General features: G+C 42.8%; 2 protein-coding genes and 1 pseudogene across 2 annotated transcripts; all 3 read right to left on the bottom strand.

Annotated features, from left to right (window-relative positions):
• Positions 1–3,011: 3,011 nt before the first annotated feature.
• LOC136947680 (protein unc-93 homolog A-like) lies at positions 3,012–6,508 on the bottom strand (annotated as a pseudogene).
• Positions 6,509–8,539: 2,031 nt separating this feature from the next.
• Positions 8,540–11,397, bottom strand: LOC136947678 (protein unc-93 homolog A-like). The gene is made up of 6 exons (XM_067241807.1): positions 11,135–11,397; positions 10,724–10,953; positions 10,016–10,356; positions 9,643–9,778; positions 9,268–9,399; positions 8,540–8,835 (listed from the first exon to the last, which is right to left on the bottom strand). The coding sequence occupies exons 1-6, from the start codon at positions 11,395–11,397 to the stop codon at positions 8,540–8,542; spliced, it is 1,398 nt and encodes a 465-aa protein (XP_067097908.1).
• Positions 11,398–23,881: 12,484 nt separating this feature from the next.
• LOC136947965 (uncharacterized) lies at positions 23,882–26,314 on the bottom strand. Its single transcript, XM_067242206.1, has 9 exons — positions 26,262–26,314; positions 26,086–26,147; positions 25,962–26,001; positions 25,697–25,726; positions 25,583–25,612; positions 25,319–25,490; positions 25,005–25,114; positions 24,713–24,890; positions 23,882–24,175 (listed from the first exon to the last, which is right to left on the bottom strand). The coding sequence occupies exons 2-9, from the start codon at positions 26,095–26,097 to the stop codon at positions 24,073–24,075; spliced, it is 675 nt and encodes a 224-aa protein (XP_067098307.1). The 5' UTR covers positions 26,098–26,147; positions 26,262–26,314; the 3' UTR covers positions 23,882–24,072.
• Between the last annotated feature and the right edge of the window lie 718 nt (positions 26,315–27,032).

Here is a 27,032-nt window from a genome sequence, read left to right as displayed (position 1 = left end):
TCGATCTAATGTATGTAAGCATGCAGGAACATACAGAAATCAATATCCAGAAATCTAGATTTTCAACTTGAGATGACCTTGTGTTACAGTCACTCCTGACCCAGGACACCACAAAAAACTTCCTGCTAGTTGCAGGAAGGATGATTCTTTCAGGCCTGGTCCAGCTCAACCAGGCGGTAAGGACCAGGCATCTTAGAACAACAGAGACTTTGATGGCCCATTGATGAACGTAATGATTATATTTTCGTCTCTGATCTAGGATGTTAGTTCCATCAGCACATCGTTCAACCGCCTGGTGAGCTACATTGAAGATCCCGCCCACAGGGCTGGGATAGAGAGGGAGCTAGCCTCTGTTAATGTAAGTGATGACATTGATAAAAATAACTGACTTTTACATATAGATTTATCATGTTTAATTAAATGTCAATAAGGTACATTCTGTTCAGACATTGTTGGGCATTGCTTTGAGCAGCCCATGTCAGCTTTGCCTGTGTTTGGTTCCTGCAGATCCATCACACCAACTTCCTGGATATTGTGTATGATTTCCTCATCCTGGGAGTGATGAAAAACAATGCTGCCTTGCCTCCACAAAACGTAAGTTGTACTGAGAAAAGAGAAAAGCTTTGCAGACTTTAGAGTTTTAAGATGTTGAATAACTCTTTGCTAATGGCAAACTTCTGACCCCAAGAAGCAGGAACAGGGATTTCTTTATCACCTTTTCAAGGTGCTGGAGCCAATCCTAACTCCTCCAACTGGATGGCAGCCCTGTGCCAAAATGTTCCAGGAAGTCCTTCAGGTACACAAATGTATAACCTGTCTCATGGTCAAGCTGGTTTTGATTAATTTTATGGTCTGGATCTATGTGTCGAATAATGTCTCATTGTGTCTCACTGATCTCAGGTCCAGCTAATGAAGTTGCTAGACAGCATCTTAGATCTGGACGAGTCCACCTTCAGCCAAGCTGACGTCCTATCAGCTGTGCTCTTCAGCCGTCTGGAGGGAATCATCCAGGAGCTGCTGGGAGATCTGGATGGCTGCTGACTTTCACAGCCAGACCTCCCTACTTAACATTTATTCACATCTAGAAGTCTGCTTCATTTAATAAACTACAGACCCACATCAATTTTTTGGCCATTTTGTGAAATAATTAGCACGAGGCATATGCTATGCAACATGGAGGAAGATCTTTAGAGATTTAAGTCCTCAAATTGAATTGGTATAGTCCTTTTTACAAGCGTTGTCACAGAGGGCTTCACATATACCCACATATCAGCACCTATAAACAACCTAAACCCTCGAGGAAGACAAGGAAAACCTTGGGAGGAGCAATTCAGTGAGAGATCCCCTCCTCCAGAGACAATCAAGTTCTGTTTTAATGTCAGCAGATTTAATATGGTGTTTGGGAACCGTTCAACTTTCACTGTCAGAGCAGCACAGTTTCACACAAAGAGCACCACTATTTTGGTAAGACTTGTCCATCTCCTTCTCCGTCCGTCCTTCCATCTAACTGGGCCGGACACTCCCCCCCCCCCCCCCACCCCTCCGCGCCAGTGCTCCCTGCGTTTCTTCATCATGACCATGCTTTTGCTCTAGCTTTTAGTTGCCTGCAGTATGTGGAGATGATGCTGTGTATTCTGGTTGTAGCTCTGCTGAGTGTTTTCAGACGAACAGTGAAGTTGACATTGACCACAACCTGTATAACGGCAGGTGTCAACGAGAAGATTAAAATGTTGAGTTGTAAAAAGATCATCCAAAATGGTTGGGATAGGCCGACATAAGATTTGTGGTCTAGTTTGTAGCACAACATTTTGTGCAAACACCTGCAGTATGTCTCCTAGATATTAATATAATAGTAGTAGGCTACAAAATTTACAAGACAAAGTGTAATATAACAAAACCTGAACCTAGCTCGATGATAAAAAATTGCACAATACACAAACAAAGTAGCATCAATATTCCATCAAAGTATGGTTTCGCGTGCAGTAGATCTCTGAATTATCAGTGGTGCTGTGGGTCTCCATAGCTACGCAGATGACGGGAAAGATTCCGGTGTCTGTCTGCTGTCGGAGAGAAGAGAGAACTCCTCACAGAAGCTGCAGGTGGGCAATACAAATCTTTCCGCAATTTGGCATAAAATCTCTGGGAATCCAGTAGCCTAAAATGTAAAATGGTTTCCTAACAAACACCTCAACATATTGTCCACCAGTTGATGACCAGGGTACCAGAAAAGTCTCTCTGAGGCATGAAGGTAGTTTTAAACAATTTAGTATATTTTTATAAAAGTTTAAATTGTATTTAACCTTGAAGGTTAAGGGTCACTTTGTTAGACGTAAGGCCAGTCATGGGTAACTGCAGACCTCACTGAACTACTGCTCCAAAGGTTTATTTTTTATTTTTCTTGGGAGTTTTTCCTTGTCTTCCTTGAGGGTTTAGATTGGTTTAAGTGCAGTTCTATGCTATAGGCTATAGGCTATACAAGTACATTTGATTTCCTATCCTTGACATTGCATGTAAAAACGAAAAAACTAAACTTAACCAGCAAGCTTCAACCCAGGCCACAGGCCACATAGTCCTGGAATTAGAGAGTCCTGGAGTGCAGCTCATTTTGAATGGGTGAATAAATACTGTCTCTTAAATAAACACCAGTTCTACATATTTTGCATATTGTATGAACTGGCTCAAAGTTTCACAAGTAACCATACCTAGACAGGTAAAGCTGTGAGTAACCATAGACAGAAAATCATATACGATTTAAAAAGCAACTAGTAATCAAAAAATAACTATCGTTCTACTTGATGCGGTCAAAATTGACAATAGGTGGAGGACAATTCTCAGTTTATGTAGCCAAATCACATTTAATCGTCCCCATAGTTGATTTGGTTGCAGTTTTATAAGGAGCCATATAATCATAGGTCATATATTTTATAAGGTGTAGGAATGTAGAGCTTAGCCTGGCAGTGATTGGACCCTGGTACCCTGTATGCCATGGTGACGTATCTATCATTATCATGTCATGTACTGTACTCCCCATACTCCACAGTGAAACACAGGCTCACAGACAGCAGCAGGGCTGACAGCAGGATGTACAGCTTCACGTCCACACACAGGAAGCGGCTGGAGGAGAAGGCCATCACGTACCCGACTGCCTCCCAGAGTCGGTAGTTAGCAAACGCTGTCTCCATGTGGCCGTGGAAGATAACTCCATAGAGGACTGGAGACAGAGAGCACAGTGGTTATGGCCTAGTGTCATCGCAACTTTTAGGTGCCGATCATCAAGGTGAAAGTTCTAGATGTAGTGTGTTCTCTATGGAGGGTATAGTCTGTTTGGAGTGTGTGAAGATAGTCCTGTGTTCCTCTAACCGTTGGTCTGAGTCTGCCACACAGCGTCTGCCAGGCCCCCAGAGAGCAGGAAACACAAAGAATACAGGAAGCGGGTCTGGGTGAAGCTTCCAGAACAACAGAGCCAGGATACAGGACAGGTTGGTGACAGCAGCTGGAGGAGAGGAGAGAGGAGAGAGAATCACAACATGGCCTAAACATCTTACAAGTCCAGGGCTCAACAATAACGATGGCCCAGGGCCAGTAAAAAGTAACGTCGGGACAGTTAAACTAGAAACTCACTGGCCCGATCGGGCCACTGCAAATTATTGATTGAAAAAAAAATCCTGTTGTAAAAGTTTACATCCTTCATATGTTTTGCTATCTGCTAAATGCATAAATAACTTTGCAGCTTGTGGGGTGCACAGTTGGCAAATCAAGAGTTGAGTAGTGAGTGACGAGTGGTTGTCAAATTGTAATTCTCTAATCTTGATACATTTTTTAACAACTGGCGCGAGACAATAAAGTGAAGATTTACACTACATTTAGCAGACGCTCTTATCCAGAGCGACTTACAGTAAGTACAGGGACATTCCCCCCAAGGCAAGTAGGGTGAAGTGCCTTGCCCAAGGACACTACGTCATTTGACACGGCGGGGAATCGAACAACCTTCAGAGTACGAGTCCGACTCCCTAACCGTTTAGCCACTTGACTCTCAGCAAAGTAGAGCTAGTACAAGCTTAAACGGAAGCAACTTTTTTTATGGAACGAAGATGCACTGTGTCGTCTGTTGTATGTTCCCGTCTAAAGCAGACAAAAGTGGATCTTTTTACACAGGCACTGACAATTTTCGAAAACAATCCCTGACCAGCCATGCTAGCAGACAGCACCTGGTTTGCGTGACAGCTAAGCGGATGGTTGACAGTCCATCTTCCAGGCCGTTGACCATGCTGGTCAGGAATGTAAATGTAGATGCCCATCATGTTATTGCACGACTTATAACAACGGCATATCACGTAATTATGACGGGCCAGCCGTTCGCCTCGTTCCCCCGGGCTATTGAACTGTAGCAGAAGTTTGGTGTCGACTTGGGTAGCATACTTAGTATCATACTGATGAAATGCTATGGAAGCTTTTATATATTAGCATTGAGGGACCAGAGGTTTCAGTTTCAGCCAGACAGAGTTGTGCAGAGATGGCTATCAGCAGGGAAGAGACTCGAGAGCACGTCATGTTTGAGGTTAAAAGTCAATTGTTTTGCTGACTATTACCTTTAAAATTTTTATCACTAGAAATGTGATTTCATTTTTGTTCTTTTTATATCCAGGATGTGTTTAATAAATGGTTAAACATGTTAACAGAATAACACAACTTATAAGTCTTTGGTTTTGTAGTAACAATGATAAATTACAACTTTTGGAGGGGGGGCCAGTAAAAATTGTCTTGGGGCCAGTAAGTTTCAACCCAGTGCCAAAAAATGTTAATGTTGAGCCCCGAAGTCTCTTTACAGGATTTAAAGTCCTTTCTCTCTTACTCACTAACTCACTCTCTTTTACTCATTCTCTTTCTGTTTCTCACTTCCTCTCTGTGCTGTATCTGGTATCCTACCTAAAGTAAAGAGTGCCACTCTGCCTGTATACTGAGACAGGCGCCCAAAGAGGTAGGAGAAGAGCTGGTGGTGCCAAAACAGATCAGCACGTAGCCCACAAAATGGATCCCCAACGCACAGGTTACATACATGAGAGAAACTAAACACACATGGGGCTAAACATTCAGTATGTGTAGGACAAGTTATGTGGAGATTCCACACTTTGACCTCAGTTCAAGTCATGCTGTTGCAGGCTGACATGAGAATTCCAGCATATAATCTCTATAGTCTTTCACGTGCATAAACACACTCACCTTGGTATACTCTCCGTTGAGGAAGCCCAGGTGCAGGCCGATGTAGGAGGTGACTGGGATGAGGAGGACCTGCCCCTGGTCTCCCAGCTGTCTGAAGATGGCCAGGAAGGTGCTGCAGAAGGACTTTTGGATGTTCCTCACCTCTTCCTCCTCCTTCTCGCTCCTCACCTTCTCCTTGTCCTCCTCGCTGCTCGTCCCCTCCAGTTGCCTCCTGCTCCTCGTGGCTGCAGGGTTGTCCTCCCTGCTGACGTTGTCCAGAAACACAGCCACCAGGAGCACGGCCAGCACCCAGGACCACCGAGGAGGGGATCAGGGTCTCCCTGATGGGGACACAGAGAGGGTGGGTGGGGGCAGGGAGAGAGACATCGACAAAGAAATTGACAAAGAAAGAGTGAGAGAGATGGAGAGAGAGATGGTCAAATACCCCTGCTTGATAATGGGGTTTCACGTTCCTCTGGTGACAATGACATAACTTTAATCAGTTCCCACACAGACCTGAGCGCAAACTCTAAGGACTTGAACAGGCTAGTGATGTATTCATATCATGAATCATCTTTGCCCCTGTGAGGTTTTACATTACATTTACATTTAGTCATTTAGCAGACGCTCTTATCCAGAGCGACTTACAGTAAGTACAGGGACATTCCCCCGAGGCAAGTAGGGTGAAGTGCCTTGCCCAAGGACACAACGTCAGTTGGCATGACCGGGAATCGAACTGGCAACCTTCGGATTACTAGTCCGACTCCCTCACCGCTCAGCCACCTGACTCCCATCCTGGGAAAAGGTTCCCCACAGTGTACATGACGTTGCAGCCCATGCAGGCCACAATGGTCCACTTGCAGCCCAGGTAGTGGATGACCAGGGGAGTGAGGAACATGGAGGACAGGATGATGGAGGCAAACTGAACGCTGGCTGATGCCACGCCAAGTCCGTCCTCCGCGTTCAGACTGCTCTGGAACCGTAAAACTGAAAATAAAAAAACACCTTCAGAACATTTCGCCAGAACAAGAGCCTTTCAGACATAGTTCTTCAGAGTAAAACAGCATTAATCAATCACCTTTATCAGTCACTTAGTCATTTGTTCTGTACGCACGTCGCACATGCACGTTTACTGTCAACACAACCTTTGACCTCATCGGCCACAAAAAGCCTGCTGTGGCCAGGCTCTCCTGCTGCTGACATCAGGAGATAGACACACCTGCAGGTTGAGGAGACTTCCTGTAGCACTGAAGAGCAGCAGGAACCCAGTGGAGATCACCAGGACGTTCTTCAAACAGCCGCCCTTCATCTTCAGCCTCGACGTTCCTGATCCTGATCAACCGTTGTCCGTCACCCAGGGATCAGAACTGCTGAGATACTTATTTCCTTTCACACTCTGATGCAAGAGTGAATGGCTACACTTTGGCCCTGCTGTAGAGCAGGGACAAAGTTTGCTCTATACCAGGGGATTACTGTAAACAGGCAGGCTTTATTGTATGTGCATTTCTTTGTACTAAGTTAGACCGTACAAAGGGAATGTGTATCCACTGACAACGACTTGTAACACATTTTTTGATACAAATATAGAAGCTGACATTCAGTTCCGTTTTTCCGTATGTCGATGTTTTATTGATGTTTTATCAATCTTGTACACTTTGAATAATTGGCAAGTGATAGAAAATTACATATATCCCCCCCCCCATTGTAAATTGTAATACATGTTTTAAGAAAATATAGTAAAATATAACACCTTATTCATATAATCCACATTTAATAAAATTTGATATTGACAGGTTCAGTAGCTGCAGACAAATACTATACAAAAAGTGCAAGAACAACAAAATTGATTGTTTGTTTATACAATGCTGTCTCTCAAAGCCAGCTGGTAAAAATTCTAGGAGTCACAATGGACCCAGACCTTTAGTTTGAGTACCATATTAAGCAAATTACCAGAACTGAATTTTTCCATCTACGTAACATAGCCAAAATACGAAAATTCCTCTCAAAGGATGATGCTGAAAAACTAATACATGCATTTGTTACATCCCGACTGGACTACTGCAATGTGTTGTTCTCTGGCTTCCCAATTACCTACTTAAAATTTTTAAAGCGGGTGCAAAATGCTGCTGCTAGACTATTGACTAGAACCAGAAAGTTTGATCACATAACATCGACTCTCGTCTCTTTACACTGGCTCCCTATCCAAGCCAGAGCTGATTTCAAAGTTATATTACTAACCTACAAATCTCTGCATGGATTGGCACCACTTTACCTCTCTGGTCTCTTTGCACCCCATCACCCCGTAAGGACACTTAGATCTCAAGATGCCGGCTATCTGGTGGTTCCCAAAATTAATTAATTCTGGTTAAATTAGGTTAAAAACGTTATTGTTTAGTCAATTCTATGATTGCTAAGCATCCTATGACTGCTAAAGTATGTGTGTATGTACTTTCTATGTAAACCTGAAGTGTGTGTTTGTCTGTATATGTATCACATGTAACTTTTAAATTACAATTAAAGCTTCTATATGTTCATGTTGCCCAATCTAAATTTTACAAATAAAGTAAACCTGTTACTGTATATTGTTACTGTTATAGTTTCAGTTACTAGTAGCTGACGACGGGGGACGGGGCATTCTCATCCTTATTCGTATAAGTATAACTTATCTTAGAGTTCTCTCCCCTGGAACAGATGTCATGTTCCAACCGAGGGGGGCTGGCGTTGTCTTAGTGTCTAGGACTGCATCAAATACCCTTTTTTGCTCTGCTAAATTGCTGCACTAGTCCACCCTTGACCGGTGGGGATATCATTCTAATATGACTGTAACTGTTAGCTGCTCCTGGCATTCTCTAATCCCTGCTCTCTTCTCTCTGTCCCCCCTCCACACATCCCCTGTGGTGTGAGGGGTTTGAGCTGTCAGCACCTGCCTGGTCGTCGGTCTGCCAACGCTGGACCTGGTCGCCAACCGGAAACCAGTCTCCATGACGGGCAAGTTGAACAATGGATTTTGGTGTTTCAAAACCCATTGACACTTCCCTGCTGTATGACTATGTTAAGCCTGTGTTCTGCTCCTCTCTTTCACCAACCGTCTCTGGAGGAGGGGATCCCTCTCTGAATTGCTCCTCCCAAGGTTTCTTAAATTTTTTCTCCTCCAGTGAGTTTTTCTGGGAGTTTTTCCTTGTCTTCCTTGAGGGTTTAGGTTGGTTGAGGGGCAGTTCTATGGGTGTATGAAACCCTCTGTGACCTTCTTGCGTGTAAAAAGGGCTATACAAATACATTTTGATTTGATTTGATATAAATCAGAAACAGACAAATTAAACATGCCGTCTTGGGAAACCGTCTACAAGCTGGTCTGAGCAGTGACATTTTTATCCATTGCTGCTTCCGGCATCTTCCCTGAGTGTTGTTCGTAGGCCCCCTCCTCCATGGGAGGGGTGGGGTTATGCCACTCATGGTACTCCACGATGGGATACGTTACCGTGGGGACCACCAGCACGGCCAGCAGGATATAGATCTTAAAGTCCAGGCAAATGAAGTTGCTGTAGGCAAAGGCGATAACAAAGCCCAGAGACTCCCAAATGCGGTAGTTTGCAAAGGCAGCCTCCTTATCTCTGGGGAACAGCACCCCATATAGAGCTGGGGAAAACATGGAAAATGTATTTAACCAGGCAAGATGACTGAGGTCAATGACCTCTAGGCCATGCAAACCGCACAAGGCCTCACGTCTACAAAAGGTCTTCTACACAACTTCAATCTTGGACATGGTCTAACTACTGACTGTAAAGAAAGGCTGTCGACTGCAGTATCCTCACCCACCCACTGTCTTCTACATCCAGAATCACATAGAAAAGTAAAAGACACATTTGAAACACTGTAATGGTATGTTGATATCCTGGAACTATCTTTTCAGTTCTGGACCTGAAGTTCTAAAGATTTGACATGTAGAATCTGCAATACTTTAGTGAGAAAGGTTGTTGCCAGATATGTCTGAACAAAACTTCCCAGCTGCTTGAGACTTTTGCATGTAAAAGATTTGTGTGAAGGTACAGTATGTAGTAGTCCTCTCACCGTTGGTCTGAGTCTGCCACACAGCGTCTGCCAGGCCCCAGAGAGCAGGAAACACAAAGAAGACAGGAAGTTGGTCTGGGTGAGGCTTCCAGAACAACAGAGCCAGGATACAGGACAGGTTGGTGACAGCAGCTGGAGGAGAGGAGAGGAGAGAGGAGTTAATAGAACTCCACTGAAGCAGAATGAAGCAGAGTGAAGCTTGGCCTAAAGTAAATAAGAGACAAACATGTCACATGATTTTCTCCCAGAACCATTGTTGCAGGGTGTCAAAGTGGAACTGGAATCGCACCGAAGTGGGTCTCATGTCCCTGTCACATGCTATACGTGTCACATATCGTGTCAAATCTTCCTACTTTATACATTCCTGGCTCTTACCTATGAAAAAGAGAGGGGCTCTGCCTGTGTATTCTGCCAGCCGGCCAAAGCCGTAGGAGCAGAGAGAATTGGAAGCTCCAAAACAAATCATGGCAAAGCCAACAAAGTGGATCCCTAGGGCGCAGGTCACATAGTTCTGTAACAAGAGCACAACATGGAGGTCAATTCTAGGAACACAAGACACTTTACTGTACTGAGTCACACCCCACCCGCCCTCCCTCACCTTGGTGTAATCTACTGAGAACAGACAAGGAAAGCAACCCACTTAACAGTGTGGAATCTATCCCTACATATTAGTGAACTCTACTGAGGAGAGACATGGAACGGCAGACACTTTACAATGTTGAGTCCGTCCCCCCCCCCCCCCCCTCACCTTGGTGTACTCCCCAGACAGGAAGCTCTGTTCAAACCCGCTGTACATGGTGGGGGGAATGAGAGTGACCAGCCTCCAGTCCTTCAGCAGACGGAACGTGGCCAGGAACGTGCTGCAGAACGGCTTGCGGTTCCCCCGGAACTCCCTCGTCTGCTCACTGTCGATGTTGTCCAGGAACACTGCCACAATGATCATGGCCAGCACGCCCACACCAATGTAGCTGCCAACCAGCGTGTAGATCAGCTTCTGCTCAGGCCTGGTGGAGTTGGAGGTGGAGTTAAAGACGATCTCTTCGCAGGTCCCGGCTCCGCAGAGCTGCAGGTCCTCCTCAGGAATGTCCGCTGCAGCAGAACACACGCACAATGTTCTTTGACCTTGCAAGTTCCTGTGCTGTTACCAGACATGTGGTGCACTTGATTTACATTACCCAGAAATATTAAACCCAGAAATATTAAATGGATGGGGCAGTTCCACAATTATATGTGTGTGTGTCTGAGCCTAAATCATTGTGTCATTGAGTCATTGCTGTTGCTAAGAACCATAGGTTAGACACCATAAAGTTCTGCAGTTGAGATATGGTAGTTATGAGAAACACACCCTAAAATTGAGTATCACCCTAAAACTAATTGACGACTTTCACTTTGACAAGCAAGGATTTCAACCAGTGGCCACACAATACAGTTTGACATGTATTGTGTATGTGTGTACCTATATTAGTGTCCTGCCCAAAGATAAACGAGGACATGAGGTTCCCCCAGACAGCTGAGGACTGGAAGATGAGGAAGAAGATGCCAAAATAATGGTTGATGACATCAGCACTCTTCTTGTTGTCCTTGGGTGCCTGCAGGTTGCCAGCGATGGTAAGGTAAACGCACTTAGCTGACCACAAGGAGGAGCCCCCCATACCCAGGATGAAGGAGGTGGGGATCAGGGTGTACCTTGAGCAGCAGGGATGGGCGGAGGGGGGGGGTTATGCAGAGGTCGGAGTAGTTAAACCACTGTACTAGTGGTACGCTTGATTCACTTTGCTGTATTCACCGACACTGAGTGTTCATTTCTGGTTTATTTAAAGGATACAGAGTAATGAATGTGTTGTACTGAGAAGGTGGTCTGTGTTACCAGCTGGGGTAGAGGTTTCCAAAAGAGTAGGCGACGTAGCAGCCCATGGAGACCACGATGGTCCACTTGCAGCCCAGGTTCTTGATGAGGATGGGCGGCAGGAACATGGAGGACAGGATCATGGACGCGTAGATGACGCTCAGAGAGGCCACGCCCATCCCTGCCTCCGCATTCACAGGAAGAAGTGTGGAGAAGATCAAAAGAAATGCGGGCGAAACAGAGGGAGGATAAGGTGATGAAGCAGAGAGATATCCACAGAACATTCATCAGTAAGTTATTTCTGCTGCCTATGCAACATGTTTGTCTGTAAATGACGAGACAGCGTGCAATGTCGTCCAGACCTGAAGTCAAGGAGGTTGTGAAAGTATTTGACTATGTCTGCAACAATGTGTCCTACAACCTAGTACAGAAAGCAATGGTCTTCAACCCAGGTCATCAGGGCCCACTGGCCTTCATGTTTTAGATGTTTCCCTATACCAACAAACCTGATTCAAATGAATAAGGGGTTATCAGTCTCTGCAGAATCATCTGAATCAGGTGTGTTGGAAGACTGAAACATCTAAAACATGCAGGGCAGTGGGTCCTGAAGACCAGGTTGAAGACCACTGACATAAAGCATACAGTAGCCCTTATAGTGCCCAAATGAGAAGTAGTTTGTGAATCGACACTGGTGCACTGTCAATGTATGTGTTGTTTCCTATGAAGTGTTAATGTAATAACACTGTGAAGTGTTTAGTTTATAGCAATAAGATAATATTATATAAAGCTACACAATATCATTTATACATATATACGAATATACTGCTTATTTTAGAAACTCCTCTGTCTCTCTACTCATTTCTCAGAGAGACGTGTTTAGTCACATAAAAGATACTTCGTGGCCGAAGACCTGCGCTCACCCACTGTGTAGATCCTCTCTGGGGATGTTACACTTCATCATACTTGACCTTGTTTGGTTATTTGTGCGTTGTTGTGCAGTGAGTGGAGACAGCAGAGCTGAGACAGACTGTGATTCTAGTTTGATATCTGAGGCTGGATCACTGCTGAGACCTGAGAGTAAGATGCCTGTCTGTCTGTCTAGATACTTTACCTGCTTACCTGTGTCTGTTTGTTTTTAGGTTTACCTGTCTGTCCTTCAGTCAGTTTAATGTTCCGTAGATGTGGTCCCTTGGTAGGAATCTAACCAGCCCAGTAGCTGGTCTGACCTGCTGTGTTTCTCTGCAGAGTGGGGAGGTGGTAGATCTGATGTCCTGTCTCTGAGGAGCTCTGGCTACGGCTCCCAGACGTCCAGACCTTCTGGCTCTGCAGAGGAGCAGCTGCGTTGCGCAAGACTGGAGTATGTGGGGCGAGTGTCCAAGGCTGTCCTGGATTATCTGCTGGATGGACTTCTGCAGGCGAGGGTGATCAACGATGCTGAGAGAGATGAAGTCAAGGTGGAGACACAGAGGGCAGAGAGAGCACGGGCCACCATCGACATGGTCCTGAGGAAAGGAGATGAGTCATGTTTTGTGATGAAACGCTTCCTGTGTGATATGGACCCCTACTTATATTCAACACTTGGCTTTAAATAATGCTGAATAGGATGAATTTATAGCTGTAACAAAATGCAGTGCTGGTGAAACGTTTTAGTGTAGAAACGGGTTAGTGGCATGGCAGCAATGAAGGATGGGTTTTAATGTAAATCAAATTCATATTGTATACGTAAGGGATAATGCCCGACGAGGTGTCCAATATCACCTGATAACGGACTATGCGGAGGCGTGAACCGTCCGACGCGCACCTCAAATCAGAATCAGAATGGGATTTATTTGCCATGAAGTTTGCACAGACAAGGAATTTGCTTTGGCAGGAAGGTGCATACAATAAACATATACCTAAAATTTAAATATGTGGACTAACTATACTAAGGGTACATAAACTAGCAGTACTAAGTGGGATTAGAATATAATTAAATATACAATAAAATAAAATATAAGTTTCCGTAAATTACAATATAAAAAAAAAAAAAATACTAATATTACAAAAAAAAAAAAAAAAAAAAGGCATTATCCCGCTTATACCATGGTCACTTGCCAACGATTTTTTTTTACAAACATGAATTTATGTTTTCAGGCGTTTTGCAAAAGAAATCTAACGTTTTTTAACGTTAGCCAACTCTGATATTGTATAGTCCGTGCTCATACCAACACCTGCTTTCCCTTGGCTGAGCTATTAGCCCAAAAGCTAACGTTATGCTAGCAAGATTCAGAGGCAATAACATTGTGTACGGTTGACAAACAGTAAATATAATTTTACAGTATGTTTGACAATAAGATTTGCTAGCTAACCAGCCATGTCACTGTCCCAAAATCAATATCAAGATTTTCACGAACAAAGTATCGGCCATATACTAGTACTAGGCTACAGTACGGACGCAGCCCATGGAGAGTTGAATAGCAAATGGATGTGAGATGACCGCATAAAAGTTGACATTTTCTCCAAACAGTAATTATAAGTTGACAGTATGTTTAACAACATGACTAGCCATGTCATTGTCCCCAAATAAAATCAAGATTTTTAAGAAGAAAATAATCGGCCATGTGTAGAGTTGCTGCTACTGTCGTGTTGACCGCAGCCTGTCTGCAGTAGATTGACCAGCGAGGTGAATAGCGAATGGGATGTGAGATGAGCGGTTACGTGACACTGACACACTACATTCAGAAAAGTAAAATTTTTCAAATAGGTTAACTGTTTTTCGAAAACACTGCCCCCTACCCCCCCCCCTGTTACTACGCACTAAATGTTAATAAATAAAAAATTTAGACTACTACACATGTTATACATCATTGGAAAGCTACGATTCTTGTGCTTGTAGATATGTAAACCATTTCAAGATCGAGTCACAACAACAAGTTTAGTCAACGTCTTTGTCCAGTCACCACTTTGGTGTTGTTTACAAAGCCAAACGTCTCTACTTACCCTCAAAGGTTCTGTGTCGTCCAGGTATGCAAACAACACATCAAAACTTGATCTGCGTACATTCCCAAGGGTTCAAAGTATCTAACCATGTAAAGTAATTCGTCCAAATACAATGTTTTACATTCATGAATAGCCATTATCCTTTGTTTCATTGTGCAACTTAGCCGACGGAAGAAACAACTTGTTCACATAAAAGTGTTCTCTCGTGTTAGCAACGGAGTATTTACGATATGAAGGCATCAAAATGTCCGTTGAACCCTCCCCTTTTGATTGACACCTTGTTTGACCCAATAGGAGCTTCCATGCCCCGTTGACAGCCCTCTAAAGCCAACTAGGTCTGTGCGTCCTGCCCCCCCCCCACACTCGTTCTAAACTAATTTCTCGAACTGGCTTCGACTGGCTCTGAAATTAGCTCGTTAGCCTTGTAGCTGACAGCTAGCTGAAAATGCCAATACCTCATTTGTATGCGTCTGTGGAGCCTTCAAAATAAGAGTCGATTGCGCAATATGGTTGACAGAATCAGTTTTCTTTGTGCGCCAATCCTGGGAATCAGATAAAGCACTCCAATGTGTTCATGCTTCAATTTTTGTGTTTCAGTAATACTAATTAGGGATTTAACTATTATATATGATAGTTATAAGTACCATTAGAGATAACAATTATGAAAAATAATACCTTTTATCCTGAGTATTTGACCTTGGTTACAAAGGGTCATTTTGGAGTCTCCAAAAGGCCCTTTTAGAAAATGCCTGGATGTACTCTTATAAAAACATGTGTCAAATATGAATATATTGTGGTATTATGTTTGACTTTTGATTTGAATTGGGTAAGGCTTCAACCTGTGGTCCAATTTAGTCTTCCAGCTAATACCTACCACCTCTAGGCCTCTTCAGGCCTCTGTTTTCAAAACAAAATCTAGGCGGAAATAGAAATTTTCACTTTCCTTGTGTTCAAGCTTCTATTACTCAACACTAGTAGGACTGACAGGGGTCCTGACAACAGGGGACATAACTTCAGAGTGTCAGCTTTCAAAAGAGATCATTTACATGCATGTACTCCAAATGGTTCAAAAACAGCTTCCAATTTACTTTGGGTATGCTGTTTAGGCGTTTTCAGGCAAATTTAACAGGACAATGAAAAGGTTAAAATAAAAATTGAAGTCACTCATTGTTGTAAATACAAGTTAGCTTGTTAAAGTCTTTCAAAATTGTAAATGGAGGCTTTGACTCCGTCCCTGTTGTTATGGTTACTTATTTCAGACACTTTGTACAGGCTCATATACTATGTAGCCAGCGGAATAATTTAGAACGGTGAAAATAAAGTTTTGCTGCAATTACGTAGTAGGTGTCCGTTATCACCCGATAATGGACACCCCTGCAGCCAACCAGAATCGAGTATTCACCCAGACCATGGTATAAATTATTGTTATGTTACAATGACAATTGTATGACAAACTGTTTTCTATGATGCAAACAAGCTAGTGTTACATTTGTCTGGGTCTGCCAGATAGTCTGTCCGGCCCAGTTAGATGGAAGGACGGACGGAGAAGGAGATGGACAAGTCTTACCAAAATAGTGGTGCTCTTTGTGTGAAACTGTGCTGCTCTGACAGTGAAAGTTGAACGGTTCCCAAACACCATATTAAATCTGCTGACATTAAAACAGAACTTGATTGTCTCTGGAGGAGGGGATCTCTCACTGAATTGCTCCTCCCAAGGTTTTCCTTGTCTTCCTCGAGGGTTTAGGTTGTTTATAGGTGCTGATATGTGGGTATATGTGAAGCCGTCTGTGACAACGCTAACGCTAACGTGCTAATTATTTCACAAAATGGCCAAAAAATTGACGTGGGTCTGCAGTTTATTAAATGAAGCAGACTTCTAGATGTGAATAAATGTTAAGTGGGGAGGTCTGGCTGTGAAAGTCAGCAGCCATCCAGATCTCCCAGCAGCTCCTGGATGATTCCCTCCAGCCGGCTGAAGAGCACAGCTGATAGGACGTCAGCTTGGCTGAAGGTCGACTCGTCCAGATCTAAGATGCTGTCTAGCAACTTCATTAGCTGGACCTGAGATCAGTGAAACACAATGAGATGTTATTTGACACATAGATCCAGAACATAAAATTAATCAAAACCAGCTTGACCATGAAACAGGTTATACATTTGTGTACCTGAAGGACTTCCTGGAACATTTTGGCACAGGGCTGCCATCCAGTTGGAGGAGTTAGGATTGGCTCCAGCACCTTGAAAAGGTGATCAAGAAATCCCTGTTCCTGCTTCTTGGGGTCAGAAGTTTGCCATTAGCAAAGTTACTATGAATTATTCAACATCTTAAAACTCTAAAGTCTTCAAAGCTTTTCTCTTTTCTCAGTACAACTTACGTTTTGTGGAGGCAAGGCAGCATTGTTTTTCATCACTCCCAGGATGATGAAATCATACACAATATCCAGGAAGTTGGTGTGATGGATCTGCAGGAACCAAACACAGGCAAAGCTGACATGGGCTGCTCAAAGCAATGCCCAACAATATCTGAGCAGAATGTACCTTACTGACATTTACTAGAACATGATAAATCAATATGTAAAATGCACAATTATTTCAATTTGTTATCATTACTCACGTTGACAGAGGCCAGCTCCCTCTCTATCCCAGCCCTGTGGGCGGGATCTTCAGTGTAGCTCACCAGGCGGTTGAACGATGTGCTGATGGAACTAACATCCTAGATCAGAGACAACAATATAATCATTACGTTCATCAATGGGCCATCAAAGTCTCTGTTGTTCTAAGATGCCTGGTCCTTACCGCCTGGTTGAGCTGGACCAGCCCTGAAAGAATCATCCTTCCTGCAACTAGCAGGAAGTTTTTTGTGGTGTCCTGGGTCAGGAGTGACTGTAACACAAGGTCATCTCAAGTTGAAAATCTAGATTTCTGTATATTGATTTCTGTATGTTCCTGCATGCTTACATACATTAGATCGATAAACTCACATGAAATGCCTCACGAAGGCCCACAATTTTATTGGTCAAGTCCTGGACCTGTTTCTCCTGTAGATATGTCCTGTAACCACCACAACAAACATCTCAGTTCATGGTGTGCTTTCAAAATAGCATCTGAATCTATTATGAACATATTGTGCAATAAAGTGTGAGTGTATTTGCACTAACATGAGACGGGAAGCATCTCTGTTCACAGGGGGCGGAGCCTGATGTGACTCCTCCCCCTCAGCGTGTTCATATCCAGACTCCTCCTTCTGAACCCTCTCCTCCTCCTCAGGCTCCTGCTGCACAATAGTGGACAAGATAAGTAGTCCTCCCCCACCTTCAAACTTCCAGAAGGTCTAATCCCCTCAACCATATCAACATACTGTCGGATGTCTCAAATCTTTATCAAGATAAAGGACTTAGGATTCTACAGTCAGAGAGGGAAGGATCTGATTGTACCTGGGGCTGGAAGGAAAACTCTGGGGGGGAAGGAGGGCCATGGTTGTGGCTGCTAGCCCGCCCAGCTTGACTGTGGCTGTGGTGATGTCTGGGGCCAGGAGCATGGCCTGGTCTGGGGGTGTTCCTGGGGCCACTGCTGGCTCCCTTGGAGTGCTGGTGGCCGTGGGCATGGTTGTGTCTGTGTCCAGACCCGCTGGCATGGCCTGGTCCAGAGGCATGCTGGGAGTCGTTGCTGTTACCATGGCCGTGGGTTTGTCCGGGAAGATGGGAGTAGAAGCTCTGAGTGTTGGTCTGGCTGGAAGGAAACACTTGGCCACAGGGATCCACATAAACCCCTGAATGTTCCCATGTCACTCTCTGCTCCTGTTTTGAATACAAGAACACTCATTTAGAAACAGACTTGTTCAGGGATCGAACAGAAAGTATTGTTCAAGTTTAACAGCAACTCACCAGAAAGCCATCAAACTGGGTGAAGTGGGTGTTTTGCTGGCAGCTGGAAGACATGTATTTCTCTACAGCAGCTCCTACCAGCTACAGTCAAGAAGAAAATAACACTTTAATAAGGATTATCTTGTCATAATTATACAATAACATGTATTTATAGTATTCATGCATATATAAATGTAATACATGAAGGAATAACTTACCTTAACTCCTGTGATGTACTTGGTGACAGATTTGTAAACTGGAGCACCCTTCACCAATGAAAAAGTTGAACATTAAGTTTTACTTTCTTGACAACTTTTTTGAAAAGAAATGTTCTATGGGTTGCTATGAGAGAGTATAACGTTAATAACAAGCAAACACATTACCTGGTGATCCACTCTGGTCCTCTCAACCAGATCACTCCACCACAGTTGAGTGGTTGGGCCTCGGGTCATCCATATATGATGAGTCTTCACCAAGAATTGCTACACAGTCCAAACACAGCTGAGTCAGGTCACATGTCTGCATGCATTTACGTTAGGGATGTTCTTCAATGAGTCTATCAACCTCTCCTTCTTAATAAACTGTTGACAACATTCATCCCTATCATACTGTCATTTTAGTAGCCATAGTGATGAGATCCCATTCACACTGACCTCAAAGTGGGTCCTGAAAGAGAACTGAAATGTAAACTGGTTACAGTCGTCTCCCAGCACCAGTGGACCAGACTCTGGAAGGCCCTGCAGACATCGATCACTCAAGTTAACAAGTCACTCTTTTAAAATCAGTATCAGACATGATTTAGCTGAAAAGGCTCTGATCAAATGAGTGTACTCTCAAAATCTACTTTCTGTACTTTCTTTTCTATCAGACAGCTTTTGAGTGGTTGTGTTGAGATATATAGAAGATAATAGTGACCTGGAACAGGACCACAGGCCCACAGTACAAGGGTCTCCATGGCAACAGCTGCTGCTCATCCTCACTGGCTTCCTGGACACACAACAACATCGGGGATTGGGAGGAAATGGATACATCATTCAGAAAAGCCACATGCTGAGAGTTAAAAGTGCAATCCTTCATTTCTGTAAATGTGTTAATTGTATTGAAACATGCAGTGTTGCTTACAGAGAACAGAACCACTGGCCCAGAGTATAAAGGACTGTATCTCCATGGAAGCAGCTGTCCGCTTGTCTCACTGACCCCCTATAACAGTAAACAAAAAGGGAATGGATACAACATTTCATTCAGAAAAAGCCAAATGCTGAGTTCAATCCTTGATTTCTATAAATGTGTTAATTGAATTGAAACATGCAAATAATGTTGCTTACAGAGAACAGAACCACTGGTCCACAGTATAAAGGACTGTATCTCCATGGAAGCAGCTGTCCGCTTGTCTCACTGACCCCCTATAACAGTAAACAAAAAGGGAATGGATACAACATTTCATTCAGAAAAAGCCACATGCCGAGAGTTCAATCCTTCATTTCTGTAAATGTGTTAATTGTATTGAAACATGCAGTGTTGCTTACAGAGAAAAGAACCACTGGCCCACAGTATAAAGGACTGTATCTCCATGGAAGCAGCTGTCCGCTTGTCTCACTGACCCCCTATAACAGTAAACAAAAAGGGAATGGATACAACATTTCATTCAGAAAAAGCCAAATGCTGAGTTCAATCCTTGATTTTTATAAATGTGTTAATTGAATTGAAACATGCAAATAGTGTTGCTTACAGAGAACAGAACCACTGGCCCACAGTATAAAGGACTGTATCTCCATGGAAGCAGCTGTCCGCTTGTCTCACTGACCCCCTATAACACAGAAAACACAGATTCTGTTCATGTCAAGCCTTCAGAGAAAAATCTACATCTGTTATCAGATGATTAGATAAAGGGACTGGATTCTCACCCTGTAGATGGTGACAGGGCCACAGTACAGTGGGCTGTACACAAAAAGCATGAGCTTGCCATTCTCCTCGTTAATAGCCTGCCAGGACACATAGAACATGGAAAGTTATGACCTAACACTGCCATTCAAGTTTCTACATTTCATTTTCAAAGTAGGGAATTGTGTGAAAGCAAAAATGTAACTTTACTTGAGGTGTTTCAGCTGTTGAGACGTCCTGATAATCAGAAGTAATGGGAAGATCCTCTTGAGGAGTATTAAAGAACAAACACAGTGTTAGTAATGAAGTAAACCAATATACAGTGGGCTCAAAGTCATAGTTGACTTTTAGTTTTAATTGAGACTATATAGACATCTTGGAAAGTCACATGAACACTAGGTGTACAATTGACACAGAAATATGTTGTCTAATAACCTATACCTTCAAGAAAATAAATACTTTCCTGTTGTGGATTTGTTAGGGTTATAAATTGAATGTTTCCCAAGTCATGTGAGCTGTATATCATTAGTTTACTAGAGAGAAAAAATAAAAATTTTAACACAGTTATCTTCATACCTTCCTCAGGTGTGGGTCTGCAGTACCACTGATAGATATAAACAGCCCCAACTGCTGTTAAGGCCACTCCGGCACTCCACACTAAAGGGTGTATACGGTTGCACCCAAACTTGGGTAGTATCTTGCTGAGAATCATTTTCAAGTCCTGATCATTTCACCATCTCCAAAAACATGTTCATCAAGTGTTCAAACGCATCTGACTGATTAGTAACTTGTATGTGTCTTGTGTCAGAATTCCATTCCAATCCATTCTGATTTCTATGGTTATTCTTATGACATCATAGTGGGCCTAGTAGATCAAAGCAACTCTGGTGTGGGTTAAAATTACTAACTTGCAGTCTATCCATACTAGTCCACTGTGTCATGGAGATTGTCCATTTTGTTGTTTAGACACACCCTATTTTAAAACACAGATGCCCTGGAACACATACAACCAGGGTAGACTGGGAGCAGCACAGTCAGTCTCAGTACAGTACAGCCTGAACAAGGTGGTGTGTGGTTCTACGCTACTGCGGCTGTTGTAGGAACCTGAGATATGAAACAGCACTTCATTTACCAACCCAATAGCCCTGGATTTCAGTAAACATTGCTTGTTTCTATCAAATTAAGTCTATTTGTTCTTATATCATGGTATGTTCAGGTTAACTACAGAGAAACGTCTCTTTCTATGAATTTAGAAAGTAATGATTCATCTTGCAGGAGGAACATGAAACCTCACAGGAGACTCAATCCTGCATCAACTTGGATGATAAAGATGACATATTTACTAGCAATCTTAGGATCATGGGATGTTATTAGATCATATATCGTTTTATATGTGGCCTACAGACCACAATACTTTCCTTTTGATTTACAGTAATGATAGATACGTCACCATGGCATACAGGGTACCAGGGTACAATCACTGCCAGGGTAAGCTCTACATTCCTACACCTTATAAAATATATGACCTATGATTATATGGCTCCTTATAAAACTGCAACCAAATCAACTATGGGGATAATTAAATGTGATTTGGCTACATAAACTGAGAATTGTCATTTGTTGTCATTTGTGACCGCACCAAGTAGAACGATAGTTGTGTTTTGATTACTAGTTGCTTTTTAAATCATATCTGATTTTCTGTCTATGGTTACTCACAGCTTTACCTGTCTAGGTATGGTTACTTGTGAAACTTTGAGCCAGTTCATACAATATGCAAAATATGTAGAACTGGTGTTTATTTAAGAGACAGTATTTATTCACCCATTCAAAATCAGCTGCACTCCAGGACTCTCTAATTCCAGGACTATGTGGCCTGTGGCCTGGGTTGAAGCTTGTTTTGGCCTGGGTTGAAGCTGGTTAAGTTTTGTTTTTTTGTTTTTACATGCAATGTCAAGGATATGAAATCAAATGTACTTGTATAGCCTATAGCCTATAGCCTAGAATTGCACTTAAACCAATCTAAACCCTCAAGGAAGACAAGGAAAAACTCCCAAGAAAAAAAAAGAAAAGACTTTGGAGCAGTAGTTCAGTCAGGTCTGCAGTTACCCATGACTGGCCTTACGTCTAACAAAGTGACCCTTAACCTTCAAGGTTAAATACAATTTAAACTTTTATAAAAAATATACAAACTTGTTTAAAAACTACCTTCATGCCTCAGAGAGACTTTTCTGGTACCCTGGTCATCAACTGGTTGACACTATGTTGAGGTGTTTGTTAAATTCTCTCTCCAATCTGCAGATCACTAATACTCTTTTCTTTTATCATTTAGAATGTATTTCCACTGTGTTATATGTTCAAATCTCAAATCGCATTTTTTTGTTTTGGGGTCTTACAAGATTGCATTGAATCTTAATTGTATCGTATCTGTACGATAAGATTGCTTACATTTGTGGAATATGAAAAATAAAGTAGTCAGATGAGGCAAACAGCACCTTTTTATTTCTCACAACAAACACCAACTGACAATCTCATCTCACTTATTCCCTGCACCCAGCCTGCTGTGTATGAAGGCATTTATCACCACAGTGTGTGAGTGATTCCTACCCTGACACAGTGACATCTTGATTGGGGCACAGGCACACACCGTGGCAACCGTAGGAGAGCCATAGTATGGGACCCATACTGTATTGGAGTATGACATATAGCATTGTGAAACAAAAAACAATATTGTAATACACTTTTTTTAATATACTGACAGTAGAGGGTGCTAGAATCCATAAGTGTGTGCCAACACCAAGTGATCTAACACACCACACACACAGGTTCTTTTCTCTGTGAACTCCAACAAAGACTAGATGAGCAGTGAGAATGAGCCCAGCTTTATCTGTGATTTTGAGGGATTTCCTGCTACCTCACTTGTTTGGAGAATCACACCGGCTACATACGCACACTTGTGGGTAATCTGTGATTTATAAATGGGAACATTGCTTACAGGTGTGCGTACGCACGGTTTTATAAATCAAATTTTTTGGGGGGGCCTACTTATACTTTTAGTAAGAATTCTATGAACATTTTTATAAAGAGACCCCTGATCTTTGTAGCTTTTGTAAACCCAGTTAAGACTTTATGCGTTAGTCACCCACCCATTGACGATAGAGAAACAGCTTCTCAACTCCCCCCCCCCCCCCCCCAACTCTCCTGGCATTCCACTAAAATGAATTCTCATGGGTGAGGTAAACCATTTAAATGTATTCTTTTACTGTTAAGCAGCTCACAAAGGTTTATAAAAATAGGCCTACTAGAAAGGGGACAGCAGCAGTTAGTTCAGTCTAGGGGTGGAACACACTGAAGTCACGGTTCGGTTCATACATCATGGTTCGGTACAACGGAGGGAAAAGCAATACAAATCAGGTTCCTATGAGTGAATACGGCGCATTGAAGATGACATACTAAATTCCGATTGCGTCAGGAATTTTTTTGGCCATATTTGTATGTGTATCTAATGGCTGGTTAAGCACTAGGGAGAAGCTGAAAATGTTTTTGTCTCGGCCAGTGATGGCGTCGGATATTTTTAGTCATTTAGCACACGCCAGATGAGTTAGCATGTTTGATGTATTTCCACTCACATACGCCGACACACAGGGCAATAGTCTTATCCACCACACTCGCCTGTACTACTGTAACTGAATGGGAAACCGAAGTGTTCCCAAACTTGCAATCTTAAAGGCCGGCGGGTCCTTTACCTCTCGTGGGTCGCCACCACTCGCCCTCAGTGCTGCTAGCTAGCCCATCTCTGACTCACGGCGGCACCAATCAGAGGTTCAGATTACATGTCCCTAAATAACACGAGTATCTAACAGTAGTTCCGCATTACATTAATTTGCACGTTTTATACCGTGTAATGGCATGCACTAAACCGTGACACCCGTACGGTTCGGTACGAATACATGTACCGTGCCACCCCTAGTTCGGTCTCATCTTCCATCCCACCTGAAGATTTGGCCCGATAATAAAAACAACCACTGGAAAGAAGGAAAGGGCAGTATGGATTTGAGATGAGTACTTTTATTCCACAAATAATTCTTACAGAAACCATGGAAGCCAGAATTACAATTACACATTTAAAACCAGAGCTCTAGTAGATCAGATTAGAAAACTGTACATGGTTTTTGTGTACTAGGAAGTCTCAATCTCCATTTTTAGCCAAACATTTCTTCCAGTCGTTTTCAGTTTGAATTAGCAATCACAAGGGCACCCAAACCTCACTTTGTAATCACGACAGGAACCACCACCTTTCTGGTCTGCATTGCGACAGACAAAGCCCTGGGTCGGATTGTAGCTGGAAAAAAAGGATTACAATAGTTAACACCACCCCATCAAGTATCAAGTGGCAAGAGACCTATTAGTAAAACAAATAAAAAATATCTGCACCCATTATTTTTGCGTACAGTACGCGCCACAGACCTGCCATTGAAATGAGATTCAAAGAAATGTCTCTTCTAGAGTCATGAAGTGGTAAAGAGACCAAATGAGATGCATGGACATTTAAACCACCAACGGGAATAAAAGAAACCTTGACACCAGTACGGTCTACCTTTCTGGCCCAAGACTTTTCCTTTACATTTAGTCATTTAGCAGACACTCTTATGCAGAGCGACTTACAGTAAGTACAGGGACATTCCCGAGGCAAGTAGGGTGAAGTGCCTTGCCCAAGGACACGTCATTTGGCAGGCCGGGAATCGAACTGGCAACCTTCAGATTACTGGCCCGGTTCCCTAACCGCTCAGCCACCTGACTCCCTTTACCCAGAATCCAGTGCGTGTCTTCACTGTCAAGGAAGGATGCATTCCAAATTGAAAACAGAAATTGTACGTACATGTAGAAAATCTGCCCAGTTGCAATGGCAGTGGTGCTGGTGTCCACGGTAATGCTCTCTATGTAAAAGGGATTAGCACAGATGGATCCAGGATATTCTTTCTGCAGATCACCGAGGAGCTCCCAGTCCCCTGTCCCACTAGGGTCGTCGCGATCGTACCACTTGCTCCAGCACACTACTAAACGGTTGAAACATTGGAAAAACAAAATGGACCTTAGGCAATACAATCTCTTCACACCACCTCACCTCAGTTAGGCTACAAATGCTTTTTTGGACAGGCCTAGCTGGTTACCGTCTCCACAAAATGGTGGGTAGCATCTGAAACGAACACGGTAGTCCTGACAGGGCGTTTTGGGCGGCTGGTCCTTGTTTTTACAGATGAAACCTGTGGTCGTGTCAACCCTGAAAGAACCATAAAATGCATACCTTATAACGATTGGCTACCATCTTCCCTTCCGTTACATTAAAGAATCATCCATAAAATTGACTCGATCTCATAGGCGGGGGGTTTCACCATGTTAGGATTACTAATCTGGTATGTGTAAAAATAACCCGAAAACTGGTACATTGTTTGTAAATCAGCTAACCAATCCAGGTTGTACTTACGCTGCAAACACGTTCCCTGTTGCAGTGTGACTCACTCCACTGATGGTGGTGACCTCAATCTGTACAGGACTGGGACAGATCTTTCCAAGGTTCTCAGAGCGTAGATCCACCAGGGTCTCAAAGTCTCCGGTCCCAGTGGGGTCGTCCCTGTCAAACCAGTCTGTCCAGCACTCTGAACCAGTCACAAACCGAAAAGCACATGAGAAATGTTTCCCTGCACTTTATGCATTTTCACATTATCGATGAAAACAAAAAAGTACTTACGAATGTGAGTAGGGTAGTAGCAGGGATTTACTGAGCAGAGAAAAAGACTGAATTAACCCAACAAATCATTTAAATGCATAATTATCTAAAATACATTCAGTGTGGTAGTCTTACCTGGATTCCCAGTAATCTGTGCATCGATGTCTGTCAAGAGGAAGAGACTTTAGTCATGTGACAAATCATGATATGAGGTACGGTATCTGATAATAAAAATCCCAATTCCAGCTAGTTTACCCTTATCAGGGGGTAACTAACAAAAGCATTCAATTACTGAATGCTTTGTGCATGACTAGTCACTTAAGACTCTACTTGAAATGTTCTAAATACTTAAGTAACCATTCAGTATTATGGTTGTGTTAGCAAAATCTAAAAGGTGCACCAGAGCTGAAGAGCAGTCCAGCGATGATGGCGAAGCCCAGCTGAGAGAGAGAAACATGGAAATGTCAGCCATGGCCATTTCAGATACAGTTTTAAGCACACAAATTAAATCCAGCATTTAGTACCATTTGGATCATGTCGGCTATGGACGAGATGTGGCTGCACCTATTCTCAAGAGTTCACAGATCTGGAAGAAAAGAATTTCAAAACATTACAATGCCATTAAACTCCTTACTACTACAACACCTAGACACAATCAAAATACTTAATGTTATTTTTAAACCTAGTCAAAAACTCTCACCAAGCGAAGTAAATATGTGACAGCAGCTCTTCCTGGAGTTCTGTGTTAGAAGAAGGTCAATTCAGTGTGTAGAAAGGGACCCTGTCACCTTTTAAACTTACATGTTTGTGATGACTTCAAAGTGTGGAATTGATTAATCAGACACACCTGCAACAGGTTGGCAACTAATGGGAGTTAGCCGATGAAGGAAAATACATTTGTTTTAGGAATAGTAATTAGAGGGTGTTGGGAGATTTGAGCACCGATTGAAGTGCTTTGCTGGTGGTGATTGGGCACTATGATGATTGTCTGAGTGATGTGTGTGGACAACCCAGGTCATGGTATGAGTAAATGCATGTCACAGTTTGTGGCCCTAACTACTTTAGCTGTTATAAAAATGTATCTATATTAAGACTTGGGGCCAATTTCTTTCTAATAACATTAACAATGATTTAACAAGAATAATAACAATAGGTTACTAAATAAATTAAAATCAAATTGCTAGCTAGCATAAAGACTAGTGACTTGTCATTTGCAACGAAAATGAAGACTGGTGAGGATTATAAATGTGTTTTTATTGTATTGACTGGTAGAAGTGTAAATGTGTTGGATCGTATTGAGTGGTAGAAGTAAAGACATTTCTAACATATTCTTTGTTTGAACTATGTAAGGATGGGGGTCACCCTGCCCCCCACCTCTCATATGCTAAAATCTGGAGTTGCTTCTTGAGTGGATCTCACCTCTTTGTGTTACTTAAAAGGCCGATATATGCTAGAAATACTGTCGCATTGC

This window comes from Osmerus mordax, chromosome 8, assembly GCF_038355195.1.
Source record: "Osmerus mordax isolate fOsmMor3 chromosome 8, fOsmMor3.pri, whole genome shotgun sequence".
Classification (NCBI taxonomy): Eukaryota; Metazoa; Chordata; class Actinopteri; order Osmeriformes; family Osmeridae; genus Osmerus; species Osmerus mordax.
The sequence above is the reverse complement of the archived record's forward strand: the minus strand, read 5'-3'. Positions and strand labels throughout refer to the sequence as shown.